The 22,948-nt window shown below is 45.7% G+C and overlaps 1 protein-coding gene across 3 annotated transcripts in view; it reads left to right on the plus strand.

The window, feature by feature from the left end:
- Positions 1–6,637: 6,637 nt before the first annotated feature.
- tsen34 (TSEN34 tRNA splicing endonuclease subunit) overlaps positions 6,638–22,948 on the plus strand; it is a 34,982-nt gene continuing 18,671 nt past the window's right edge. For 2 of the 3 annotated variants that reach the window (XM_069926956.1, XM_069926958.1), the window contains exons 1-4: positions 6,638–6,727; positions 7,288–7,664; positions 16,901–17,197; positions 17,721–17,958. In XM_069926956.1, coding sequence (XP_069783057.1) covers positions 7,292–7,664; positions 16,901–17,197; positions 17,721–17,958 — 908 coding nt within the window. In that variant the 5' untranslated portion in view covers positions 6,638–6,727; positions 7,288–7,291. Of the gene's footprint in view, positions 6,728–7,287; positions 7,665–16,900; positions 17,198–17,720; positions 18,004–22,948 lie in introns of those variants that run through there. The other variant, XM_069926959.1, reaches the window with a different exon arrangement.

Raw genomic sequence — 22,948 nt, forward strand, 5'->3', positions numbered from 1 at the left:
TGTGGGGGTGGGGGGGGAAGAGAGGAGAGGAGTAGAGAGAGAGGGTGAGGGAGAGAGAGGAAGATGGGCAAGAGAGAGGGGGAGAGGGGTGAAAAAAGGAAAGGGGAAGGGGCGAGAGAGGGCGAGATTAAAAAAAATTATTAAAATATTTCAAATTAGAAAAAAATTACTATAACCCCTCCCCCTCCCTCCTATAACACAAACAAACCACGAGAAATCCTAAAAAAAACCAATCCCCCTCCTCCCAAAAAACTTACAACAAAAATCAATATTCCCTGATTGGAGTGCCAAACTTATTAAAGTTAGTTCATTTCTATAGCCATATATTTCAAATATAATCCCTATATATCAATAAAGAAAGAATAATTGTTTTTCACACTGTATGTTAAATTTTCTAAATACAAACAAGACTGTAATTCATTATGCCATCTTCGTAAATTTAGTTGTACATCATTCTTCCATGTAACAGCTATACACTTTCTTGCTACTGTTACGGCTAACTTTAAGAAAGCTAAATATGGTTTAGCCATTCTTAAATTGACAAATGGGGCCTTATATCCCAACAAACATAACCTTGGATCCAACCGAATATCTATTTTAAACAAATCTCTCAAAAATTTTATAATTCCCTCCCAAAAATATTTAACTTTCTTACACAACCAAACTGAATGTTCAAAAGTACCTATCTGTTCTCTCCATCTAAAACATAAATCTGTTATACTAAATCCATATCTTTTCAATTTCTCAGGAGTTAAATATAATTGATGCAAAAAATTATAGTTAATCATGTTATATCTCACATTAATTAATTTTGTAACACTATCAACACACATTTGTAACCATTCTTCCTCTGCCAATACAATATTTCAATCTTTTTCCCATTTCTCTTTAATTTTATGCATATTTACTTTTTCCATTTTTTCCTGTAACAATCTATACATATCAGAAATAAACCCTTTTTCATTTTTTTATCTTCAATCAGTAATTCAAATTTCGTTTGACTTGGCAAATTTATTTCCTTACCATAACACTTCTTTAAAAATTCTTGGTTGATAAGCAAACAACGAATTTGACGCAATCCCATATTTCTCCTGTAATCTATTAAATCAGGGGTGTCAAACTCAAATTCACGGAGGGCCAAAATTAAAAACTTGGACTAAGTCGAGGGCCGAACTAAATATTTATTGAAAATTTTCAACAACATCTGCATGTTTTCTCTTCTTTCAACATATGTAATGTTAAACTTTTTCTTATTAAAATAAATGTTTAATAATAGTTTTGGATAAACTCTTTCCAGAAGCATTAACAAATGAGAAATAAAATATTCAATAAATAATATTTCTCTATAGAGGATTTGTCAAATGTTGCTCGTGTGCTGTCGAATAGTAAAATCTGAGGGGCTATTGAGAATGTGGGAGAATAACATGATTCCTGAAACAATCAAATGGGCATGAACTCTAGCAGGGTTATTTGCCATGCCCTTTTTCCATTGGTACAGATATCCTTTGATTTACACACTTTTCAAGTTTTATGCCTAATGAGCTTGTATCCAGGTGCAGGACCATTTTTAACCAGGAATATATTTATCACTGTGACATGAAACTATTGGAAGATCGTTTTATCCTGAGATTAAAGTTCATAATACTTACTCAGGCCTGTGTGTGGGAGGGCGGGGTTTGCGGGCGATCGGATTGGACAACGACAGTGCGGGGGCATCGGCTCTCGCTGCAGGGCGGCATCTCGGCGGATCAGCGGCCCCGTCACCGTGAGTCGCGGGTCGGCCTGCGGCAGGGAGGGGGAGTGGGCAACGGTCCTGGCGAGGTCAGGCCCAAGGCCTCCGGTTCCGGGCGCTGGGAAGTGGCCTTGGCTTCCCCTGATACCGGCCAGGCCACGCTGCAGTGGGGGGGGGGGCGGGAGGGACACGACAGTGCAGGGGCATCTCGGCGGATCAGCGGCCCCGTCACTGTGAGTCGCGGGTCGGCCTGTGGCAGGGAGGGGGAGTGGGCAACGGTCCTGGCGAGGTCAGGCCCGAGGCCTCCGGTTTCGGGCACTGGGAAGCAGCCTTGGCTTCCCCTGACACCGGCCAGGCCCCAAAACCAGAGTTCACGGTGAGACCCTGCAACGTAAACAGAGGAGGTGGGGGCGATTAGCAGGCTGACGCCAATGCATTCTGGGATTTATAGAATTAGCTGTGCATGCGCTATACTGGCGCGGCGGCCAGCGGGCCAGCTCTAATACATTTTTGAAATGATCTTGCGGGCCAAATATAATTATATTGGCCCGCGGGCCAGAGTTTGACATGTGTGTATTAAATGAACAAAACTTCCTTGCTTCAAAACAATCTATAACAGTTACTATTCCTTTATTTTTCCAATCCTTTAAATAAAGACTATTCAATGAAAAAAGGGGAAGGGAGAGGGAGATTGAGGGGGAAAGAGGGGGTACATACAGGGGAGAGAATGGGGGATGGGGAGCGAGAGAGAGGACAGATAGAGTGGTGTAGAGAAATGAAGGTAGAGAGAGAAAGGAGGAAAATGAGAAGGAGAAGAGTGGAGAGAGAGGGGTGAAAGAAATGGGAGAGGGGAGGAGGAGAGGAGGGAGGAAGAGAGGAGGGAGGAAGAGAGGTGGGAGGAAGTGGAAGGAGAGGAGAGAGGGAGGGGGAGAGAGAGGTGTAAGGTGAGGCAAGGAAAGTTTAGGGGTACTTTTTTCAGAGTGGAGGGTGCCTGGAATGCATTGCCGGGTGTGGCGGTGGTGGAGGCTGGTGCAGTAGGGACAGTTAAAAGAATCTTCGACAGGCATGTGGATGTACGGAAAATGGAGGGCTCTGGGTGTGAGGGTTGATGGGGGCTGTTTCACAGAATGAGAGTCCATGGAATTGCAGGAAGGATACTAACATAGGTTGAGAATTGGCTGATCCGCAGGGAGTGGGAATAAAGGCGTCCTCTTCTGGTTGGCTACCGGTTATACCAGGCAGCAATTTTTTAAAAATAGGTTCGCTTCCTGAAAAAACAATGGGGATTATGATAGACAACTTCAAGCTGGACACAAAGATAATTTCAGATTTGCTGTGTCACATAGGAAGTTGGAAAAACATGAACGTTTATTGAATTTACCCTCTTTAATCGCAAAATGACACTGACGCATTGAATTTTTTTTTTAAGAAGTTACCAGGAAAATTGATGAGGGTAAGGTGGTGGATGTTGTCTATGTGGACCTCAGTAAGGCCTTTGACAAGGTTAGTTATGAAGGTTCAATGGTTAGGTGTGAATATGGAAGTAGTAAAATGGATTCAGCAGTGGCTGGATGGGAGATGCCAAAGAGTGGTGGTGGAGAACTGTTTGTCGGTTTCGAGGCTGGTGGCTCATGGTGTGCCACAAGGATCTGTACTGGGTCTATTGTTGTCTGTAATATACATTTGAAGTCGCGCGCTTCTCGAAAAATAATTTCCCCGCATCTCCATCTTAAATCAACTCCCCTGAATCTTGAGGCCATGTCCTCTGGTTCTGGGTCTCACATTCCAGTGAAAACCATTTTCCTGCCTCTATCTTATCCATCCCTTTCATAATTTTATATATTTCTATAAGATCTCCTTTCGTTCTTCTGAATTTGAGTGAGGATAATCCCAGGTGATTGAGTCTCTCCTCATAGGTCAACCCCCTCATCTCTGGGATCAACCTGGTGACCCTCCTTTGGACTGCCTCCAAGGCCAGGCTATTCCTTCCCTAAGGACGGAGACCAGAACTCAGAACTGCACCCAGTTCTCCAGGCCTCACCGTGATGTGGTGCAGTTGCAGCAGGACCTCCCCGCTCTTGAATTCGATTCCTTTTGCAATGAAGGCTAACATTCTGGCCTCTTCAACCACCCGTGGCAATGCATTCCATATATTCACAACCCCTCTGTTCTGAGCGGGCACCCTTCAATCCTGAAGTTGTGCCCTCTTGTCCCAGACTCTCCCACCATGGGGAACAACCTGTCCATGCCTTTCAACAATTGAAATGTTTCAATGAGATCCCTCCCTGCCCTCCCATTCTCCTAAATTGCAATGAATACAGGCCAAGACTTGTCAAACGCTCCTCGTCCTTCATTCCCGGAACCATCCTGGTTTGGGCTCCTCTGAACCCTCTCCAACGTCAGCACACCCTCCCTTCAGAGAGGAGCCCAAAACTGCTCACAATGCTCCAAGTGAGGTTTCACCAGGGTTTTATAAAGCCTCAACCACTTTTGTAAGGTGGTTTATAGAAACGTTTGCACTGAGATGCTGCCAAATATGATGAATTTTGTGATTTGTTCATGACAATAAATCAGAGTACAGACATGACATCACCTACAACCCTGAGATTCCTTTTTCCTGCGGGCATGGCAGAATTCCCACTAATTCATCATCATCATGGCCCATCCCTTCGCAAGCGAAGATGAACACAGTGCCTTGTAGCTCTTCTGCCCTCACAGAACTTTCTATAGTTATTGGCACATTGTGATGTGCCGCTACAAATCACGGAACGTCACGCGGTGCGATATTTTTGTGAGGCCCTCCCAGTTAGTACAATTGATGTGGAGTAACTGGAGATCACGCTTGATTGCGTCTTTGTAGCGAAAACGTGGGCAGCCTACATGGTAGCCTGACATAGAGGACATCTTTGGGCAATCAGCCATCCTCCATACGGACAATGTGGCCAGCCCTCCGCAGGCAGAAAGCACGGATGATTGAGTAGAGATCCATACTTCCAGTCTTCTCCAGACCTTGGACGTTTGTGTCTCTGTCGCACCATGAGTAGTCTAGGATGGATCTGAGGCAGTGGAAATGGAATGCGTTAAGGCGGTGTTCTTGCTTTCTGTATGTGACCCAGGATTCACAGCCGTAGAGAAGAGTTCTCAGCACGCAGGCCTTGTAGACTCGGATCTTCAACTTGGTGGAGAGGTGGCAGTTATCCCACACATGGGCATGGAGCTGTCTGAAAGTAGTGGATGCTTTTCCCAGGCGCGTGTCCAGTTCTGCGTTGAATGAGTTCATTGTTGTCACGGTGGAGCCCAAGTAGCAGAATTTCTCTACGTTGGCGAGCACTGACCCATTGATGGTAATTGATGGAATGTCATGGGTTTATTGGCTAAAGACGACTTTCTTGCCCAGGCTAATTTTCAGACCAAATTCAGAGCAGGCAGATGCAAATACTTCACATAATGCTTGCAGCTCTGGCTGGGAGTGAGCCACGAAGGCAGCATCATCTGCATAGAGCAGTTCTCGAATCATAACTCTTCTGATTTTGGTCTTGGCCTGGAGCCATGACAGATTAAAAAGTTTTCTGGAGCTCCTTGGTGCAGGGCTAATATGTCACCACTAATTAGTAGTGCAAAAAATAAACGGTACACAGTGTAGACACGTGGACAAATAAAGAACTGTAAACAGATAACAAATGCAAACAAACTGACTGTGCAATACAGAGAGAACAAAAAGAAAATCAATAAAGTGCACAAGTCAGGGCCTTAAATAAGTGGTTCTCAACCTTTTCCTTCCCACTGACAGACCACTTTGAGTAATCCTGATGCCATTGGTGCTCTGTGGTCAGTAAGGAATTTCCCACCAAACCTCTCCAAACACCTGAGAAAGTAGAGGTGCTGACGTACTTTCTTCGTGATGCCATTGGTGTGTTGGGTCCAGGAAAGATCCTCTGAGATAGTGACTCCCATGAACCCAAATGTGCTCACCCTCCCCACCTCTGATGATCACTGGATTGTTCACCTCTGGCTTTCCCTTCCTGAAATCAACCATCAGCTCCTTGATTTTGGTGACATTGCGTGCAAGGTGGTTGTTGGTGCCAAATTCTGATTCTGATCAAAGTTTATGGGGAGAAGGCTGGGCAGTGGGTCTGAGTGGGAGAATGGATCATTCATGATGGAATGGCAGAACAGACTTCATGGGCTGAATGGCCTATTTCTGCTCCTATATGTTATGGTATTATAAGCAGACATTCAGGCCAATTCACTTATTTTTGGACTGCGATCGTTGTAAAATTTACATAAAATTTATGTATTTATTGTCTCCAATTTAATTCGATTATTTTGGAAAATGGAACATAGGCCCTTTAGCCCACAATGGTGTACTAGCCCATGCTACCTCGAAACTGGAGATATGCATTAGCGCCGCCCGATTGTTCCGCTCTCTTGATTGGCTGCTTCAGTTTTTCGCCGTCACTCCATTGGTTCAAAGTTTCCCAGCCCCAAGCGCGATTGGCTGACGAAGCAGTCACTCACACGGGATCCGACCCATCAGCTGCCGTGGCCGTCGGAGGAAGTGTGGACCTCCTTTAATTGGCGGAGTGATGGGTGGGCAGGGACAAAGAAAGGTACGGTGGCGTTCTATTAGACAACGCGACTGTCCGTCAGGTCGGAGGCGCTCGCGGAGCCCACCGGCACCCCCCCCATCCGAAGCTGAGATCACGTGAGAAGCGGTCGCGTGATTGGGGGTGCTGGCTGTCGATCAGAAGCGAGAGGCTCTGCGATTAGCTGGATGGGGGGGGGGGGCGGACGAGCGTGCGTCGTGCCGACAATATGCCGTTCAACTGGCGAGCGTTGGACAACGTGCCGCTCCTCTTCTATGTCCTGGCCGCTAAGACGCTACTACTGTGCCTGGCGTTCGCCGCGGTAAAGCATTACCAGGCCAAGCGGCTGGAGGCGCGGCAGCGGCGCCAACGAGACGAGGCGGTCGACAAGAAGGAACAGTAGGCAAGGGTGAGGGGAGTGACAAGGGCTCAGCCAGTGGGGAGTGTGGATTCCGAGATTGACTGGCGCGGCGGTCAATCGGGGCTAACGGACAGGCGCTTGCTCGAATCAGGGCGAGGGACGGCACGAGTGCTCGGCCAATGGAGAGTAGCGAGAGTCTGGGCCAATGAAGGAGGGAGGTGGTTTGACTAATTGGGAAGTGGAGTCTGGACCAAAGGGGGAAGGAGATTCTAGCCCAATGAGAGAAGGGGATATTGGGCCAATGGGTAAGAGGGGTCTGACCAATGGGGAAGGGAGGTCTGGGCCAATGGGGAAGGGAAGTCTGGACCAATGGGGGAAGGAGATTCGAGACCATTGAGGGAAGGAGGATCTGGGCCAATGGGGAAGGGGAGTCTGGACCAATGGGGGAAGGGGGGGTTTGGACCGATGGTAGAAGAGGGTATCCTGGGTCAATGGGGAGGGGAATGGGGAGTCTGGACAATGGTATGGTTAGCCAATGTGGGGTGGGCTAGTTAAGGGATTTGTTCCCTCTATCCCTGACCTCTACATCTCCTCTCTCCCCACAACAGCCCCATGTTGCTGATCCACGTGGCCGAGGGCCGGGCTTTGGTGTGGGACGCGGAGGGGGCCCGTCTTCTGCGGGAGCTCCATGGCATCTGTGGCTCGCCAATTGGCTCACTGACCCGCCAGCCCCGCCAGAACCACCGCCTGGGCCTCCCCCTCAGCCTGCTGCCTGAGGAGGCCCGGCTCCTGGCGGAAGGGGGCCTGGCCCAGCTGGTGGGGCCTCCAGCAGGCCCCGACATGCTGGCGACAGAGACTCCCCTTGAAGACACCCATGCCAGGCAGAGGTGCCTGGCCCTGGAGCGCAGGAGGCAGCAGCTCCAGGCGCTGGTCGTCCACATCCGGACGGAGCAGAGGAAGAAGGGACAGGCAGATGAGGAGACAGGTGGGTTGGTCGTTCAGGAGTTCTCCACTTCTTCCCTTCCCCCCTCCCCCATCGAGTCTCTCCCTCCCCCTCGATGAAATTGCACCCTTTCGTCTTAGACTCCCCTCCCACGGAAATATCCTTGCCAAATCTACTCTGTCAGCATTCGAAATACCCCCCTCATCCTTCTGTACTCCTAACAAGTGTAGTCCAAGATATGACAAACATTCCTCTAATGCCAGCATGTCTTTTCTCAATTAAGGTGCTCAAAACTGTTCACAGTACTCCAATTGTGGTCTCACCAGTGCTTTATAGTTTCAATATTACAACCCTGCTATCCCTCTAGAATTAATTTTTTTTTAGACATACAGCAGAGTAACAGGCCCACAAGCCAATGCTGTCCAATTACACCCTGTTAACCTACAACCCCCGGTACGTTTTTTTTTGATCCAAACCAAGGCTTTTATTAATTAAAAGACTGGAGCATATCACAAGTAGGTCGACCAGTCCAGAATGACCTGGTCTGGCTAGGAGCAATCCTTTAAGACCTGCCAGTAGGTGTGGCTACACTCTCAGCCAATCACAGTCATCCTACACTACCATCTGTACATATGGACATATACACATTGGTGATAGAACCTGTACTATCACATTTCTTTTTTTTCCCAATTCTTTTTTTTTTAAATTTTTTATTTTTCACACTATAAACCACATTGATCAAGATACATACATTTTCCCTCTTAAACATATACAGTGTCGTTTTCTCCCCCCCTCCTCCCCTCCCATTCATTTAAAGTTCAGAAAATAGGGATACATTAAATCCTTCAAACAATGTTGTCACTCAATAAAAACAAACAAGAAATTCCACTGAGTCAGTTCTTTTCATTCTCTTCTCCTTCTGTAATTTTAGGTGGTAGATGTCCCCGGTAGGTTTTCTCCATTATGTTTCATGTATGTCTCCCATATTTGTTCGAATATTGTAATATTATTTCTTAAATTATGTTATTTTTTATAATGGAATACATTTATTCATTTCTATATACCATTGTTGTATTCTCAAGTTATCTTCTAATTTCCAGGATGACATAATACATTTTTTTGCTACAGCTAGGGCTATCCTAACAAATCTTTTTTGTGCACCATCCAAATCAAGTCCAAATCCTTTGTTTTTTATGTTACTTAGGAGGAAGGTCTCTGGGTTTTTTGGTATATTGCTTTTTGTTATTATATTTAATATCTGGTTTAGATCTTCCCAAAACTTTTTCACTTTCTCACATGTCCATATTGCATGAATTGTTGTTCCCATTTCCTTTTTACAGCTAAAACATCTGTCAGATACTGTTGGGTCCCATTTATTTAACTTTTGAGGTGTAATATATAGCCTGTGTATCCAGTTATATTGTATCATACGTAACCTCGTGTTAATTGTATTTCTCATAGTTCCTGAGCATAACTTCTCCCATGTTTCCTTCTTTATCTTTGTTTAGATCTTGTTCCCATTTTTGTTTAGTTTTACTATTTGTTTCCTCATTCTCCTTTTCTTGTAGTTTAATAGACATGTTTGTTACAAATTTTTTGATTATCATTGCGTCTGTAATCACATATTTAAAATTACTTCCCTCTGGTAACCTCAGACTGCTTCCCATTTTGTCCTTCAAGTAGGATTTCAGTTGGTAGTATGCCAACACTGTATCGTGAGTTATATTATATTTATCCTTCATTTGTTCAAAGGATAATAATTTATTTCCCGAAAAGCAATTTTCTATTTTTTGATCCCTTTTTTCTCCCATTCTCTAAAGGAAAGGTTATCTATTGTAAAAGGGAGTAACTTATTTTGCGTCAGTATTAGTTTTGGTAGTTGGTAATTTGTTTTATTCCTTTCTACATGAATCTTCTTCCAAATATTGAGCAGATGATGTAATACTGGAGAATTCCTACGTTGTACCAATTTTTCATCCCATTTATATAATATATGTTCGGGTATCTTCTCCCCTATTTTATCTAGTTCTAATCTAGTCCAATCTGGCTTTTTCCTTGTTTGATAAAAATCTGATAGGTATCTTAATTTTGCGGCTCTATAATAATTTTTGAAGTTTGGCAGTTGTAAGCCTCCTTGTTTATACCATTCTGTTAATTTATCTAGTGTTATCCTCGGTTTCCCCCCTTTCCATAAAAATTTCCTTATTATTTTCTTTAACTCCTTGAAGAATTTCTCTGTCAAGTGTATTGGCAATGCCTGAAATAGGTATTGTATCCTTGGGAAAATGTTCATTTTAATACAGTTTATCCTTCCTATGTTAGTGTTAGTGGTAAGTCTTTCCAATGCTCTAAGTTGTCCTGTAATTTTTTCATTAGTGGATAATAATTGAGTTTATATAGATGGCCGAGGTTTTTATTTATTTGTATACCTAGGTATCGCATTGCTTGCATTTGCCATCTGAATGGTGATTCTTTTTTAAATTTTGAGAAATCCGCATTATTCATTGGCATTGCTTCACTTTTATTTACGTTAATCTTGTAACCCGACACTTCTCCATATTCCTTCAATTTCTTATGTAATTCTTTTATTGATATTTCTGGTTCTGTTAAGTAAACTATAACGTCATCTGCAAATAAACTGATTTTATATTCCTTGTCTTTTATTTTTATCCCTTTTATTTTATTTTCTGTTCTTATCAGTTCTGCTAGTGGTTCTATGGCTAACGCGAATAATAATAAGGGCGATAATGGGCATCCCTGCCTTGTTGATCTGCTTAAGTTAAATTGTTTTGATACATATCCATTTACTGTCACTTTCACAATGGCCCCTTATATAATGCTTTAATCCAATTAATATATTTCTCTGGTAAGCTGAATTTTTGTAGTACTTTGAATAAATAATTCCATTCTACTATGTCAAAGGCCTTCTCTGCGTCTAAAGCAACCGCTATTGTTGGAGCTTTATTTCCTTCTACTGCATGAATTAAGTTAATAAATTTACAAATATTGTCTGTTGTGTGTCTTTTTTTAATAAATCCAGTTTGGTCTAGATTTACCATTTTCGGTACATAATCTGCTAATCTGTTTGCTAATAGTTTAGCTATTATCTTATAATCTGTGTTAAGTAAAGATATTGGTCTATATGACACTGGTGCGAGTGGATCTTTCCCTGTCTTTGGTATTACTGTAATTATTGCTGTTTTGCATGAATTTGGTAAGCTTTGTGTTTTATCAATCTGGTTGATTACTTCCTGGAGGGGAGGAATTAATAAATCTTTAAATGTTTGATAGAATTCTATTGGGAATCCATCCTCTCCTGGTGTTTTATTATTCGGTAGTTTTTTTATTATCTCTTTTATTTCTACTATTTCAAATGGTTCTGTTAATTTATTTTGTTCCTCTGTTTGTAATTTCGGTAGTTCAATTTTAGTTAAAAATTTGTCTATTCTGTCTTCTTTCCCTTAGTTTTCAGTTTGGTATAATTGTAGTATTCTCTGAAGTTTTCATTAATCTCCGTTGGATTATATGTGATTTGTTTGTTTTTTTTTACTTGATGCCAATACCATTCTCTTAGTTTGTTCTGTCTTAAGCTGCCACGCAAGAATTTTGTGCGTTTTTTCTCCTAGTTCTGTTTTGTCTTCATTATGTTCTTCTCCACCTTGTATGTTTGTAGTGTTTCATATTTTTTTATCTGCCAATTCTCTTCTTTTAGTTGTCTTCCTTCATTGCTAATTCTTTTTCTATATTTGCTATTTCCCTTTCCAACTGCTCTGTTTCCTGATTGTAGACCTTCTTCATCTTGGTTACATAACTTATTATTTGCCCTCTGATGAACGCTTTCATTGCGTCCCATAGTATAAACTTATTTTTCACTGATTCCGTATTTATTTCAAAGTACATTTTAATTTGTCGTTCAATTAATTCTCTAAAATCCTGCCTTTTAAGTAGCATGGAGTTTAATCTCCATCTATACATTCTTGGAGGGATGTCCTCTAACTCTATTGTCAATATCAAGGTTGAATGGTCCGATAATATTCTAGCTTTATATTCTGTTTTTCTTACTCTATCTTGCATACGAGCTGATAACAAAATAGGTCTATTCTTGAGTATGTTTTATGTCTACCCAAATAATATGAATATTCCTTTTCCAAAAGTTGCATTTCTTGCATTGATTTAATTATAAATTTGGTTACTTTGTTCTTTCTGTTAATTTTTTTCCCAGTTTTATCCATGTTTGCATCCAAATTAAGGTTGAAATCCCCTCCTATTAGTATGTTCCCTTGCGTGTCTGCTATCTTCAAAAAAATATCTTGCATAAATTTTTGATCTTCTTCGTTAGGTGAATATACATTGAGTAAATTCCAAAACTCCGAATATATCTGACATTTTATCATTACATATCTCCCTGCTGGATCTATTATTTTCTCTTCTATTTTAATTGGTACATTTTTACTGATTAATATAGCTACTCCTCTAGCTTTTGAATTATATGACGCTGCTGTTACATGTCCTATCCAATCTCTCTTCAATTTCTTGTGCTCCACTTCAGTTAAGTGTGTTTCTTGCACGAATGCTATATCAATTATTTCTTTTTTCAGTAAATTTAGCAGTTTCTTCCTTTTGATTTGGTTATGTATTCCATTAATATTTAAAGTCATATAGTTCAGCGTTGTTTATCTTCCCTTTCCGTTTCTCCATCATTACCTTTCCTTCTTATCCATTTCTGCTTTCTTGTTTTGAACACTTTATAAGACAACATTTCTAAAACATCAAACATTTTCCCTATTCCCTAAAAAATCTTCAGTACCGCAGAATACCTGAATGTTGCCTTATGTCTTTTTTTTCCACAACCGTTCTTTCACAGAATTAAATTCGTGTCGTTGAAACATAATTTCTTGACTCAAATCTTGATAGAAGAAAACAGGATTATTCTGAACCATCAAAGGAGATCTATTTTGCTGGGCATTTCTAATAAGCCGTACGTAAAATTGTCTCTCTGTCACAATAGTTTAAACAACGGATCAAAACAGATCTTGGATTCTGTCCTGAAAAAGATTTTCTTCTTAAAACTCTATAAGCACGTTCCAGTATTAAACCTTCAGGGAATTTATCCTATCCTAACACTCGTGGAATCCATTCAGTAAAAAATTTTCTTGGATCTGGTCCTTCTATGCCTTCTGGCAAACCAACAATTTTCACGTTGTTCCGTCTAGATTGATTCTCCAAATAATCAACATTTTTTGCTAAATTTTTATTTTGGATCTGCAATGTTTCAATTATTCTATTTTCATCTTGCAGTTGATCCTGTGCATCGACTAAACCTTGATCACACATTTCAAATCTTTCAATGGTTTCAAGCTTAAAAGCTCCATTAATGACTTCCGCCATCGCATGAATCTTGGAAATAAACAGGTTCACAAAATTAGCTAAGTGACTCGATACAGAATATATCTTATCTTCAAGATCCTTAACAGACATTTCAACAGAAGTAGATTCAGGCATAATGGGGTCTTGCTGTTCCTTAGAGACCACGGGATCTTCTGTCCCTTCCCTTAATTTAGTATCTTTTCTAGCAGTTTGACTTCGTATAAAAATTCCTCTCAAAGTCCCCCCAGCAATGCCAGGAGACTGAAGATCAGGGTTATCTTTAAGCCAAATCTCTTTAATCATCTTCACTGAATCGATGTCTGGAAAAACCGTTGTAATTGAAGATGCATTTTGTTGTAGCAGTCGAATGACAGCTCTTTAACTCTCCAGCTGGTGGCGTCCCAGCTGATTCAACTGTCAAAGCCTCAGGAACAGCACCCACAGTGGCCGCTGTGCGAAACACTGGCACCCGTCCAGCCCCTTGTTCTGAAAGCTGTTGAGTGCGACCTTCAGAGAGCCTCACTGGCTTAAAACGGAGCTTCAATGCTAAACTCTGCACGTCCTCCTCTGGATCCATTCTACGATGAGTCCTGGTTCAAAACTTATGTCTGGATAGAAAAAAATTTTTTGACCTTTGTATTCCAGTGGTTTTTTTGTCTTCTCTTATTTTCTTCATTGCTTTCTCCAATATATGTTCTCTTGTTGTATATCTTAGGAATTTTACTAGAATGGATCTTGGTTTTTGTTGTGGTTGTGGTTTAGGGGCTAATGTTCTGTGTGCCCTTTCTATTTCCATTTCTTCCTGTAGTTCTGGTCTTCCTAGGACCCTGGGGATCCATTCTTTTATAAATTCTCTCATATTCTTGCCTTCTTAATCTTCCTTAAGGCCCACTATCTTTATATTGTTTCTTCTACTATAATTTTCCATTATATCTATCTTCTGAGCTAACAACTCTTGTGTCTCTTTAACTTTTTTATCAGATTCTTCTAATTTCTTTTTTAAGTCCTCTACTTCCATTTCTATGGCTGTTTCTTGTTCTTCCACCTTGTCCACTCTTTTTCCTATATCTGACATGACCATCTCTAATCTATTCATTTTTTCTTCTGTACTTTTTACTCTTCTTTTTATTTCACTGAATTCGTGTGACTGCCATTCTTTTACTGATTCCATATATTCTTTAATAAAAAATATCCATTGTCTTGCCCTTCCCTTCATCTTCCATTTTTCTGTGTTCTTCCTCTTCTTCTGAGTCCATTCCAGGATCTGTGTCCTTTACCTCTGTCTCTTCTGGTTTTCTTGTTGGTTTGTTTGTTTTATTTTGTTGGGTATTTTTGGTCTTCTTATTTTTATTAGAAGTGTCTTGCTGCTGGTCTTCCTCTGGGTTGGTCATCTGTTTCTTTGATTTCTTTTTACTCTCTTCTTTCTTGCTCTCGTTATTTTCTGTGTCTTCCTCTTGCTGTTTTGTTGTGGCTGTCATTCTCAGCTGTGGAGATCGACTCCTCAGCTGGTCCCCCCTCCCGTCAGTGTTATTTTTATCTTGCGCATCGCGCATGCGCGAGGAGTAGCGCATGCGCTGTTGCGCACTTTTGCTTGGCTCCGTGAGCCATTTTTGTAATCCCGAGTTCGGGACTTCAGCTGACCTTAGGGAGCAGGCTTCTCTCTCCGCGTCTGGCCTCCTCGGACAGGTAAGGCCTTCACCTTCTTCTTCCGACGTCCTTTCTTCTTCTCTTCTTCCCGTTGCTTTTGACTTTTCTTTTTTCGCTGCCTTTTTCTCCACACCTTTATTTTCACTTTATTTTGGTTTTTGTGTTTGTGCCTTTGTTTTTTCACTGTCTTTATTTTACTTTTCTGGAGAGGGCTGGAGTTCCCTGACCGGCCACTACTCCATCACGTGACTCCTCCCAACCCCCGGTACGTTTTGAACAGTAGAAGGAAACTGGATCTCCCGGGGAAAACCCCGCAGACAAGGGGAGAACGTACAAACTCCTTACTGACAGTGTGGGATTTGATCCCCACTCCTGATCGCTGGCGCTCTAAAGGCATGGCACAAACCACGAATGAAGGCTAACATTACATTTTCCTTCTTCACCTCCGACTGAACTAGAGGTCAACCTTTAGGATGTCCGGCACGAGGACTCCCAAGTTCCTTTGCACCTCCAAATTTTGAATTTTCTCCTCATTGAAATAATCATCTGCCCATCCAGTCCTCCCATCAAAGTGCACTTTCCAACATTGTATTTCATCTGCCACTTGGTTGCCCAGTCTCCTAATCTATCCAAGTCTTTCCGCAACCTTTTGGTGTCCTTAGCACCACCTCCCCTACCACCTATTGATGTCATCTATTCCCTAAAGCAAATATATATCATTTCTAGAGCAATAGCATAACGTTTATGGTCAACATCAGCAAAACCAAGAAGATGATTGTGGAGTTCAGGAGGGAGTCAGGGGAACATAATCCAGTCCTTATCGAGGGCTCAGTAGGGGAGAGTGTCAAGAACTTTAAATTCCTGGGCATCACATCTCCGAGGATCAGTCCTGGAGCCTCCACGTCAATGCAAACACAAAGAAGGCTCGCCAGTGGATATACTTTGTGAGGTGCTGGAGGAGGTTTGATATGTCACCGAAGACTCTTGTAAACTTCTACAGGTGTACCGTGGAGAGCTTTCTGGCCAGTTGCATCACCGCCTGGTACAGAGAGGCCAACTCTCAGGACAAGAATAAAGTCCAGAGGGTCGTTCACTTGGCTTGCGACATCACAGGCGCCAGACTTCACTTCATTGAGGACATCGACATGAGGTGCTGTTTTTAGAAAGCAGCCTCAATCCTCAAAGATCCTCCACCACCCAGGCCATGCCCTCTTCACTCTGCTACCATTGGGGAGAAGGTCCAGGAGCCTGAAGACGAACACTCAGTGGCACAAGGACAGCTTGTTCCCTCTGCCATCGGATTCCTGAATGATGAATGAACCAAACTCCTTGCCTTACTTTTTGTGCACTTTAAAAAAGTTTTTGTGGTAAGATGGTTATAATATGAATGCTTGCACTACGCTGCTGCCACAAAACACTGAATTTCTTGACTCGCTCGTGACAATAAATCCTGATTCTATAAAGCACTGGTGAGGCCTCACTTGGAGAACTGCATACAGTTTTGGGTGTCTTATTTGAGAAAGGACATGAGGTGGTTAAAAATATAAATGTACGCACTCTGATGCTGCCACAAAGCAACTCATTTCATGACACATGACTAAATTCTGATTCGGAGAAGATTTACCAGAAAGATAGCAGGGATGAAAGGGTTAGCATATGAGGAACGAGTGCCGGCTCTTGGACCATACTCGTTGAGAGTACAGAAGGATGATGGGGGGGGGGGGAACCTCAAACAGGCACTTTGAAAGTTGAATGGCCTGGACAGAGTAGACATGGCATGGACGTTTTCCGGAGGTAGGGGAGTCTAGGTCAAGAAGGCACAATCTCAGAGTAAAAGGGTGTTAATTTAAAACAGATGCGGAGAAATTCCCTTTAGTCTGTGGGACTCGTTGCCATGGAAGCGAGGTCGTTGGGTGTGTTTAAGGAATGAGATTGTCCGGTATTTGATAAGTCAGGGCATCAAAGGTCACGGGTAGAAGGCTGGGGAGTGGGGCTGAGTGGGAGGATGGATCAGCTCGTGATTAGAATGGTGGAGCAGACGCGATGGGGCTCTCAGCCCCAGCTTCACGGGACTCCTCTAACCCTTCTCCCCCCCCCCCTCAAGTTCCCTCAACTTGTGTATAAGGAACGCTTTAAACCCCCCCACCCCCAAATCTATGGGACCTCTCAGTTCTCTCTCCCCTCACACAAGGGATCCACTTAACTTCCCAGTTTTCTCTGCCAGGGCCAAAGAAGCCCTCTCACACCCTGTTTTCTCTCACCAGATGGACAGGACCCCAAGGCAGAGGGGGTGGACTCTCCCCTCGCCCCTCTGAAGGAGCTGGAGGGGTTGGACCGGGATTTCTCGTTCCCCCTAGCCTCCTGCTTGGTGCACCTACCCACCGCCTGCCCCCGGAGCCGGACCCTGCGGTGCCTGGACTGGAGGCATCCATCTCCCCACTGGCCTCACCCCTCAGACCCTACCTATCACCTCCGTTACGCCATCTACAGGGACCTGCGCCGGCGTGGATACTACCTCACAGCCGCCGGCAAATTCGGCGGAGACTTCCTCGTCTATCCAGGTGAGTGTTCTAGGATGTCGATTCAAACCCCAGACACTTCCCTTGGCACTGTCTCCATTAACCCTCCCCGTAACCCCCTTCTTCTAACCCTCCTCCCTGCCTCTGTTGCCCCTCCACTCCCCGTCCCCTTTTGAACCCTTCTCTGTCTTTGTAACCCCCTCCACTCCCTGTCCCCTGTTCAAACACCCCTTCATGTCTCTGTAATCCCTTCTGATCCCCGTCCCCCTGTTCAACCCCCTTCCGTCTCTGTAATCCCTTCCGATCCCCATCCCCCTGTTCAACCCCCTTCTGTCTCTATAACCCCCCCTCCACTCTCCGTCCCTGTCAATCCCCTCATCTCTATAACCCCCTCCACTCCGTCCTCCTGTTCAAAACCCCCTCCTTCTCATTAGCCCCTTCCTCTCCTCCTCCCGTGTTCAAACCCCCCTCCCTGTCTCTCTAGCCCTGTCTGCTTTCTGCTCTCCTGTTCAAACCCCCCCCTCCCTGACTGTGTGACCCCCTCTACCCCAATTCTTTTCCCCAGCCGTCCACAATCCAGGAACAACACTGCCTCACCGCCCCTCTCTCTTCTGGGCAGGTGACCCAATGAGGTTCCACGCCCACTACGTGGCTCTGTGCCTCCCATACAACAGGCAGATCCCGCTGCCAGAGCTGGTGACGGCTGGTCGACTGTGTTCAAGTGTTAAGAAGACGGTGCTGCTGTGCTCAGTAGTGGAGGGGGAGAGGGTGGTCTGCACCTCGATGAGTTGGAGTGGGATACGGTGAGTGGTGGTGTCACCCCCTGGAATAAACCTTGATAAGACTTGGCCCTTGTCTCTGGCTTGTTGATGTTGTAGGGGGGAGGTTGGACGTGGTTTCTGGACCTGTCGCATGTGCATTCTGGGATCCGACAAGGAGTAAAGGTCACCCCGGACCGTCCCAGCACAGATGGAGTGAGGACACTTTCACAGTCCCATCACATATTCGCAGGGTGAGACAGAGTGATGCTCCCTCTCCCCTGTCCCGTCACACACTCTGGGGGTGGGACACAGAGTGAAGCTCCCTCTCCCCATCCTGTCACATACTCCCAGGGTGGGACACAAGAGTGAAGCTCCCTCTTCCCCCATCCCGTCACACTCCTGGAGTGTGGCTAAGTGAAGTCACAGTCTAACACTGGGACAGTAATAATAATAATGGGTTAAAGTATCTGATTGGAAAGGAGGTTTTGTGAGAACAGTGCGGGAGCACTCTGGCAGACATTTCGCGAGTTTACCCCTGCAGCTTCGAACGACGCAGATCGAGGAATGAGCTGGCAGTTTGCATGGGTGGATTTATTCCACTGCAGAACTGCTATCCCTGGTCTAATTTGCATGATAAATTAGTGCTGCAGACTCCACTGCTGGTTCATCACTAATTAGCTGGTTCTTGACAATTATTTGGTGGTGTCCTGAAGGCCTGATAACATCAGCCTCACCTTCAAGGTGTTTGGGAGGGCTTTGGAGGATTTTCAGGCAGCCAGTTCGTGAAGCATCCCAGCGATTTCTGCTGATTATTCTTAGCTCGAAAGGAAGCCCCGCCTACCCCCCTCTGCTCACCCTGCTTCATAAAAGACACGTTCTCCCATCCATCCAACATCCTGGTCAATCTCCCCTCCCCACCTCTCCATAGCCACCACATCCTTTCTGTAATGAGATGACCAGAACCGAACACAAAAGTCCAAATGTGGTGCAACTAGTGGTACAAATTACCTCACGGCTGTTGAACTAAATCCCCTGACAAATGAAGGCAATACATCTTTGTCACTGAAAGACCGGCCGAGTTCCTCGAGCATTTTGGTGTCTTTTTACCCTGACCAATGAGGGCCAGCATACTGCCAGCCTTCCTAACTACCCTGCCAACCTGCATGGCAGCCTCCCAACATCCCTCTGTTCTTCCACACTATGCACTCCACTTGCAAGTTCTAGTTTACAGTGCGTCACCACATTTAACTGGATTGAACCCCACCTGCCATTCCTCTGCCAAACTCTGCATCCTATCCGTTTCCTACAGCATCCTTCGACATCATCTCCAACACCTTAAAACTACGTGTCATCCGCAAACTTCCTGCCCCATACACTTTTTTTCCTGTCCAGGTCTCTGATAAAACTCGCGTAGAGCGAAGTGGGACCCAGAACAGGTGATATGAAGGCTGGAGGTGTTGAGGAAAATTCCGCCCAGTTGCTTCACTGAGGCAGCCACCGCAGGGCAGAGACTTTCCACAGATTTGTCGCAGAAAGCTGCTCCTCCTTTGTGTCCGTCCCAAATTTTGAGGGGCACTGTCATAAGCAGAACTAAACACAGCGGGCAGTGGCTGAGGACATCCCAATGGCCTTAAGAGCAGTGGCCTCACCGTCCAGGAGTTCTGGAGGATTGCCAGGGAGCCTGTTCGCGAAGCACCCCATGGTGGGGTGGGGGGGGGGGGGGGATTTCTGCTCATCACTCTGTCACCTCGTCGGTCAAAAGACTGCCATCTCAGGCTCCCGCTCCGGTGCTCAGAGAGGGATCGAGTCAGAACGACTTCAAACAATGTGAAAACCTTTAATACACCCCATTGACCTACCCCCCCCCCCCCCCCCCACCACTCATTGGGAGGAAACTGGAGCCCCTGGAGAAAATCCACACAGATGCGGGGAGAAACATACAAACTCCTCACAGACTGCACAGGACTCGAACCTCCCAACACGGTCAGGGACCCTTCGGCCCAGCACCGATACCTGGTAACCACTCCAGCCAGTCTCGGGCTGGTCTCCAGGGGACCACCATTGCCAGCAGCCCAGCGCGGGTTCCTTGCCTTGAGTCGCCAAGAGCAGCTGCTGCCTGTGTGTTCTTCAGCCGCAGAGCCCCCACCCCCCGCGGGTCCCCCGCCGTGTCCCATGGGGTCCATCTCCTCAGCTGCTCCCACTCAAATGGGAGGGATGGTCTCCTCATTTTTCTGGCGCCCTGCGCCAGTCCGTTGCTTCCCCTCGAAGGCCACTACCAAACACAGGCGGCTCCATCTTGGACCCAGAGCCCGGCGGTCACAGGGTGTTAAAATAAACCACCAATTAGAGCCTGTAGGGAGCTGACGGCAGCCGGACTAGGCGGAGGAGGCCCACGAGGGAACACTGCGTCTCCTTGCTCTCCTGGTCCACACCAGCACTGCCATTACGGAAATAATTTTTGCAGCTTCCCAGACAAATGACGCTGCAGGCCTTAACCACCCTGTCAACTTATGTGGCAACCTTGAGGGAGCTGTGGATCTGAGAGGACTCTCTTTCCCTTGACTGTAAGGAGCAACATCAGGGGTAAAAGTTGAGGGTGCATGGAACACCTCAAGGCTGAAACATTGAGACACTTAATAGAGGAAAAATAGAGGGTGACGAGGCAGGGAGGGTTTAGAAGTTTTTTTTAAAGGAATATATGGGTTGGCACAACATCAAGGGCCGAAGGGTCTGTACCGTGTGGTCCTGTGTAATTACATGACATCAAAATAGGAGTGGGAGTCAGCCATCCAACCAGTCGAGCCTGCTCTGTCAATCAATGAGATCATGGCTGATCTGACGGGAGGCTCATTTTGAGGCCTGCCTTTTTCCCACATCCCTAAATTTCCAGTGTAAAAATCCATCCAACCTTGTCTCAGTATGCTTACTGAGGTGGCCTCCACTGAATTCTGTAGATCAGTGGTTCTCAACCTTTGTCTTCCCACCCACAGACCACCTGAAGCAACCCCTCACTAATCACAGAGCACCGATGGCATCGGGATTAATGAAAGTGGTCTGTGGGTGGGAAGACAAAGGTTGAGAACCACTGAATTCCTCTGGGAAAAGCAGTTCTTCCTCATCTCCGTCCTGAATCTACTACCCTGAATCTTGCAGTTCGTTCCCCAAGTTATGGTCTCCCTACGCCCACCACCACCACTGGGGACACCTTACCTACCTTTCTCCAATCGGTGCCTTTCATAATTTAAAAACAATTCTATCAGATTTGCACTCATTCTTCTAAATTCTAGTGAGTACAATCCCAGACGACTCAAGTTGCGAGGCCAACCTCTTCATGACAATAAATTTGCTGGACGTGGCCGTCTGCACAGTTGAGATGCCTGTCGTTAACCACCTAATCCAGCCTCAGGTTTAACCTTCCAAAGGGTGTCACTCACACATATCCACATTGAACTCCATCCGCCACTTCTCTGCCAACACCCCATCCCGTCTGTATCCTGTTAACCTCCCACACTGTCCATAATACTCCCGACCTTCCTGTCATCCACTGACCAACCCACTCCACCTCTCTCCCCAACTCCCCATCCCGTCTGTATCCTGTTAACCTCCCACACTGTCCGGACACCCCTGACCTTCCTGTCACCCCACCGACCTCCCCTCCACTTCTCCCCTAACTCCCCATTCTGTCTGTATCCCTTTGTAACCTACCACACTGTCCACAACACCGACCTGCCTGTCACCTCACCGACCTTCACCTCCACTTCTCCCCCAACACCCTATCCCATCTGTATCCAGTTAACCTCCCACACTGTCCACAAAAGCCCCGATCTTCCCGTAACCCCAATGACCACCCCACTTCACCCCCAACTCCTCATCCTGTCTGTATCCCGTTAACTTCCCACTGTCCACAACACCCCTGACCTGCGCGTCACCTCCCAGACCCACCCCTCCACTTCTCCAACTCCCCATCCTGTCTGTATCCCGTTAACTTCCCACACTGTCCGCCACACCCCCGACCTGCCCGTAACCTCCCCGATTCACCCCTCCACTTCTCCACCAACTCCCCATCCCGTCTGTATCCCGTTAACCTCCCACGCTGTCAACAAAACTTGACCTTCCCGTCACCCCACTGACCTCCCCTCCACTTCTCCCCCTAATACCCATCCAGTCTGTATCCCATTAACCTCCTACACTGTCCGCAACACCCCCGACCCAACACTCCATTTCTCCCCCAACTCCCCATCCTGTCTGTATCCTGTTAACCTCTCACACCATCCGCCACACCCCCGACCTGCCCGTAACCTCCCCGATTCACCCCTCCACTTCTCCCCCAAACCCCATCCAGTCTGTATCCCGTTAACCTCCCACGCGGTCCACAAAACCTGACCTTCCCGTCACCCCACTGACCTCCCCTCCACTTCTCCCGCTAATACCCATCCAGTCTGTATCCCATTAACCTCCCACTGTTCACACCCCTGACCATCCCGTCACTCCACTGACCCCCCCCCCGTCCTCTTCTCACCCATCCTGTCTATATCCCATTAACCTGCTACACTGTCCACAACACCCCCGAACTTTCCATCACCTCACTGACCCCCCGCTCCACTTCTCCCCACAACTCCCGATCCTGTCTGTATCCCTTTGTAACCTACCACACTATCCACAACACCATCGAGCTTCCCGTCACCCCACTGACTCATCCCTCCACTTCTCCAACTCCCCATCCTATCTGTATCCCATTAAACTCCCACACTGTCCACCACACCCCCGACCTACCCCTCACCCCACTGACCCACCCCTCCACTTCGCACCCAATTCCCTATCCCGTCAGTATCCCATTAACCTCCACACTGTCCACAACACAACCGACCTTTGCATCACCCCACTGACCCCTCGTCCACTTCCACAACACCCCCGACCTTCCCGTCACCTCAGAGATCCACCACTCCACTTCTCCCTCAACTCCCCATCCTGTCTGTATCCTGTTAACCTCCCACTGTCCACAACACCCCTGACCTTCCTGTAATCTCACCAA

This window comes from Narcine bancroftii, chromosome 3 (genome assembly GCF_036971445.1).
Source record: "Narcine bancroftii isolate sNarBan1 chromosome 3, sNarBan1.hap1, whole genome shotgun sequence".
In the NCBI taxonomy this organism is placed as follows: Eukaryota; Metazoa; Chordata; class Chondrichthyes; order Torpediniformes; family Narcinidae; genus Narcine; species Narcine bancroftii.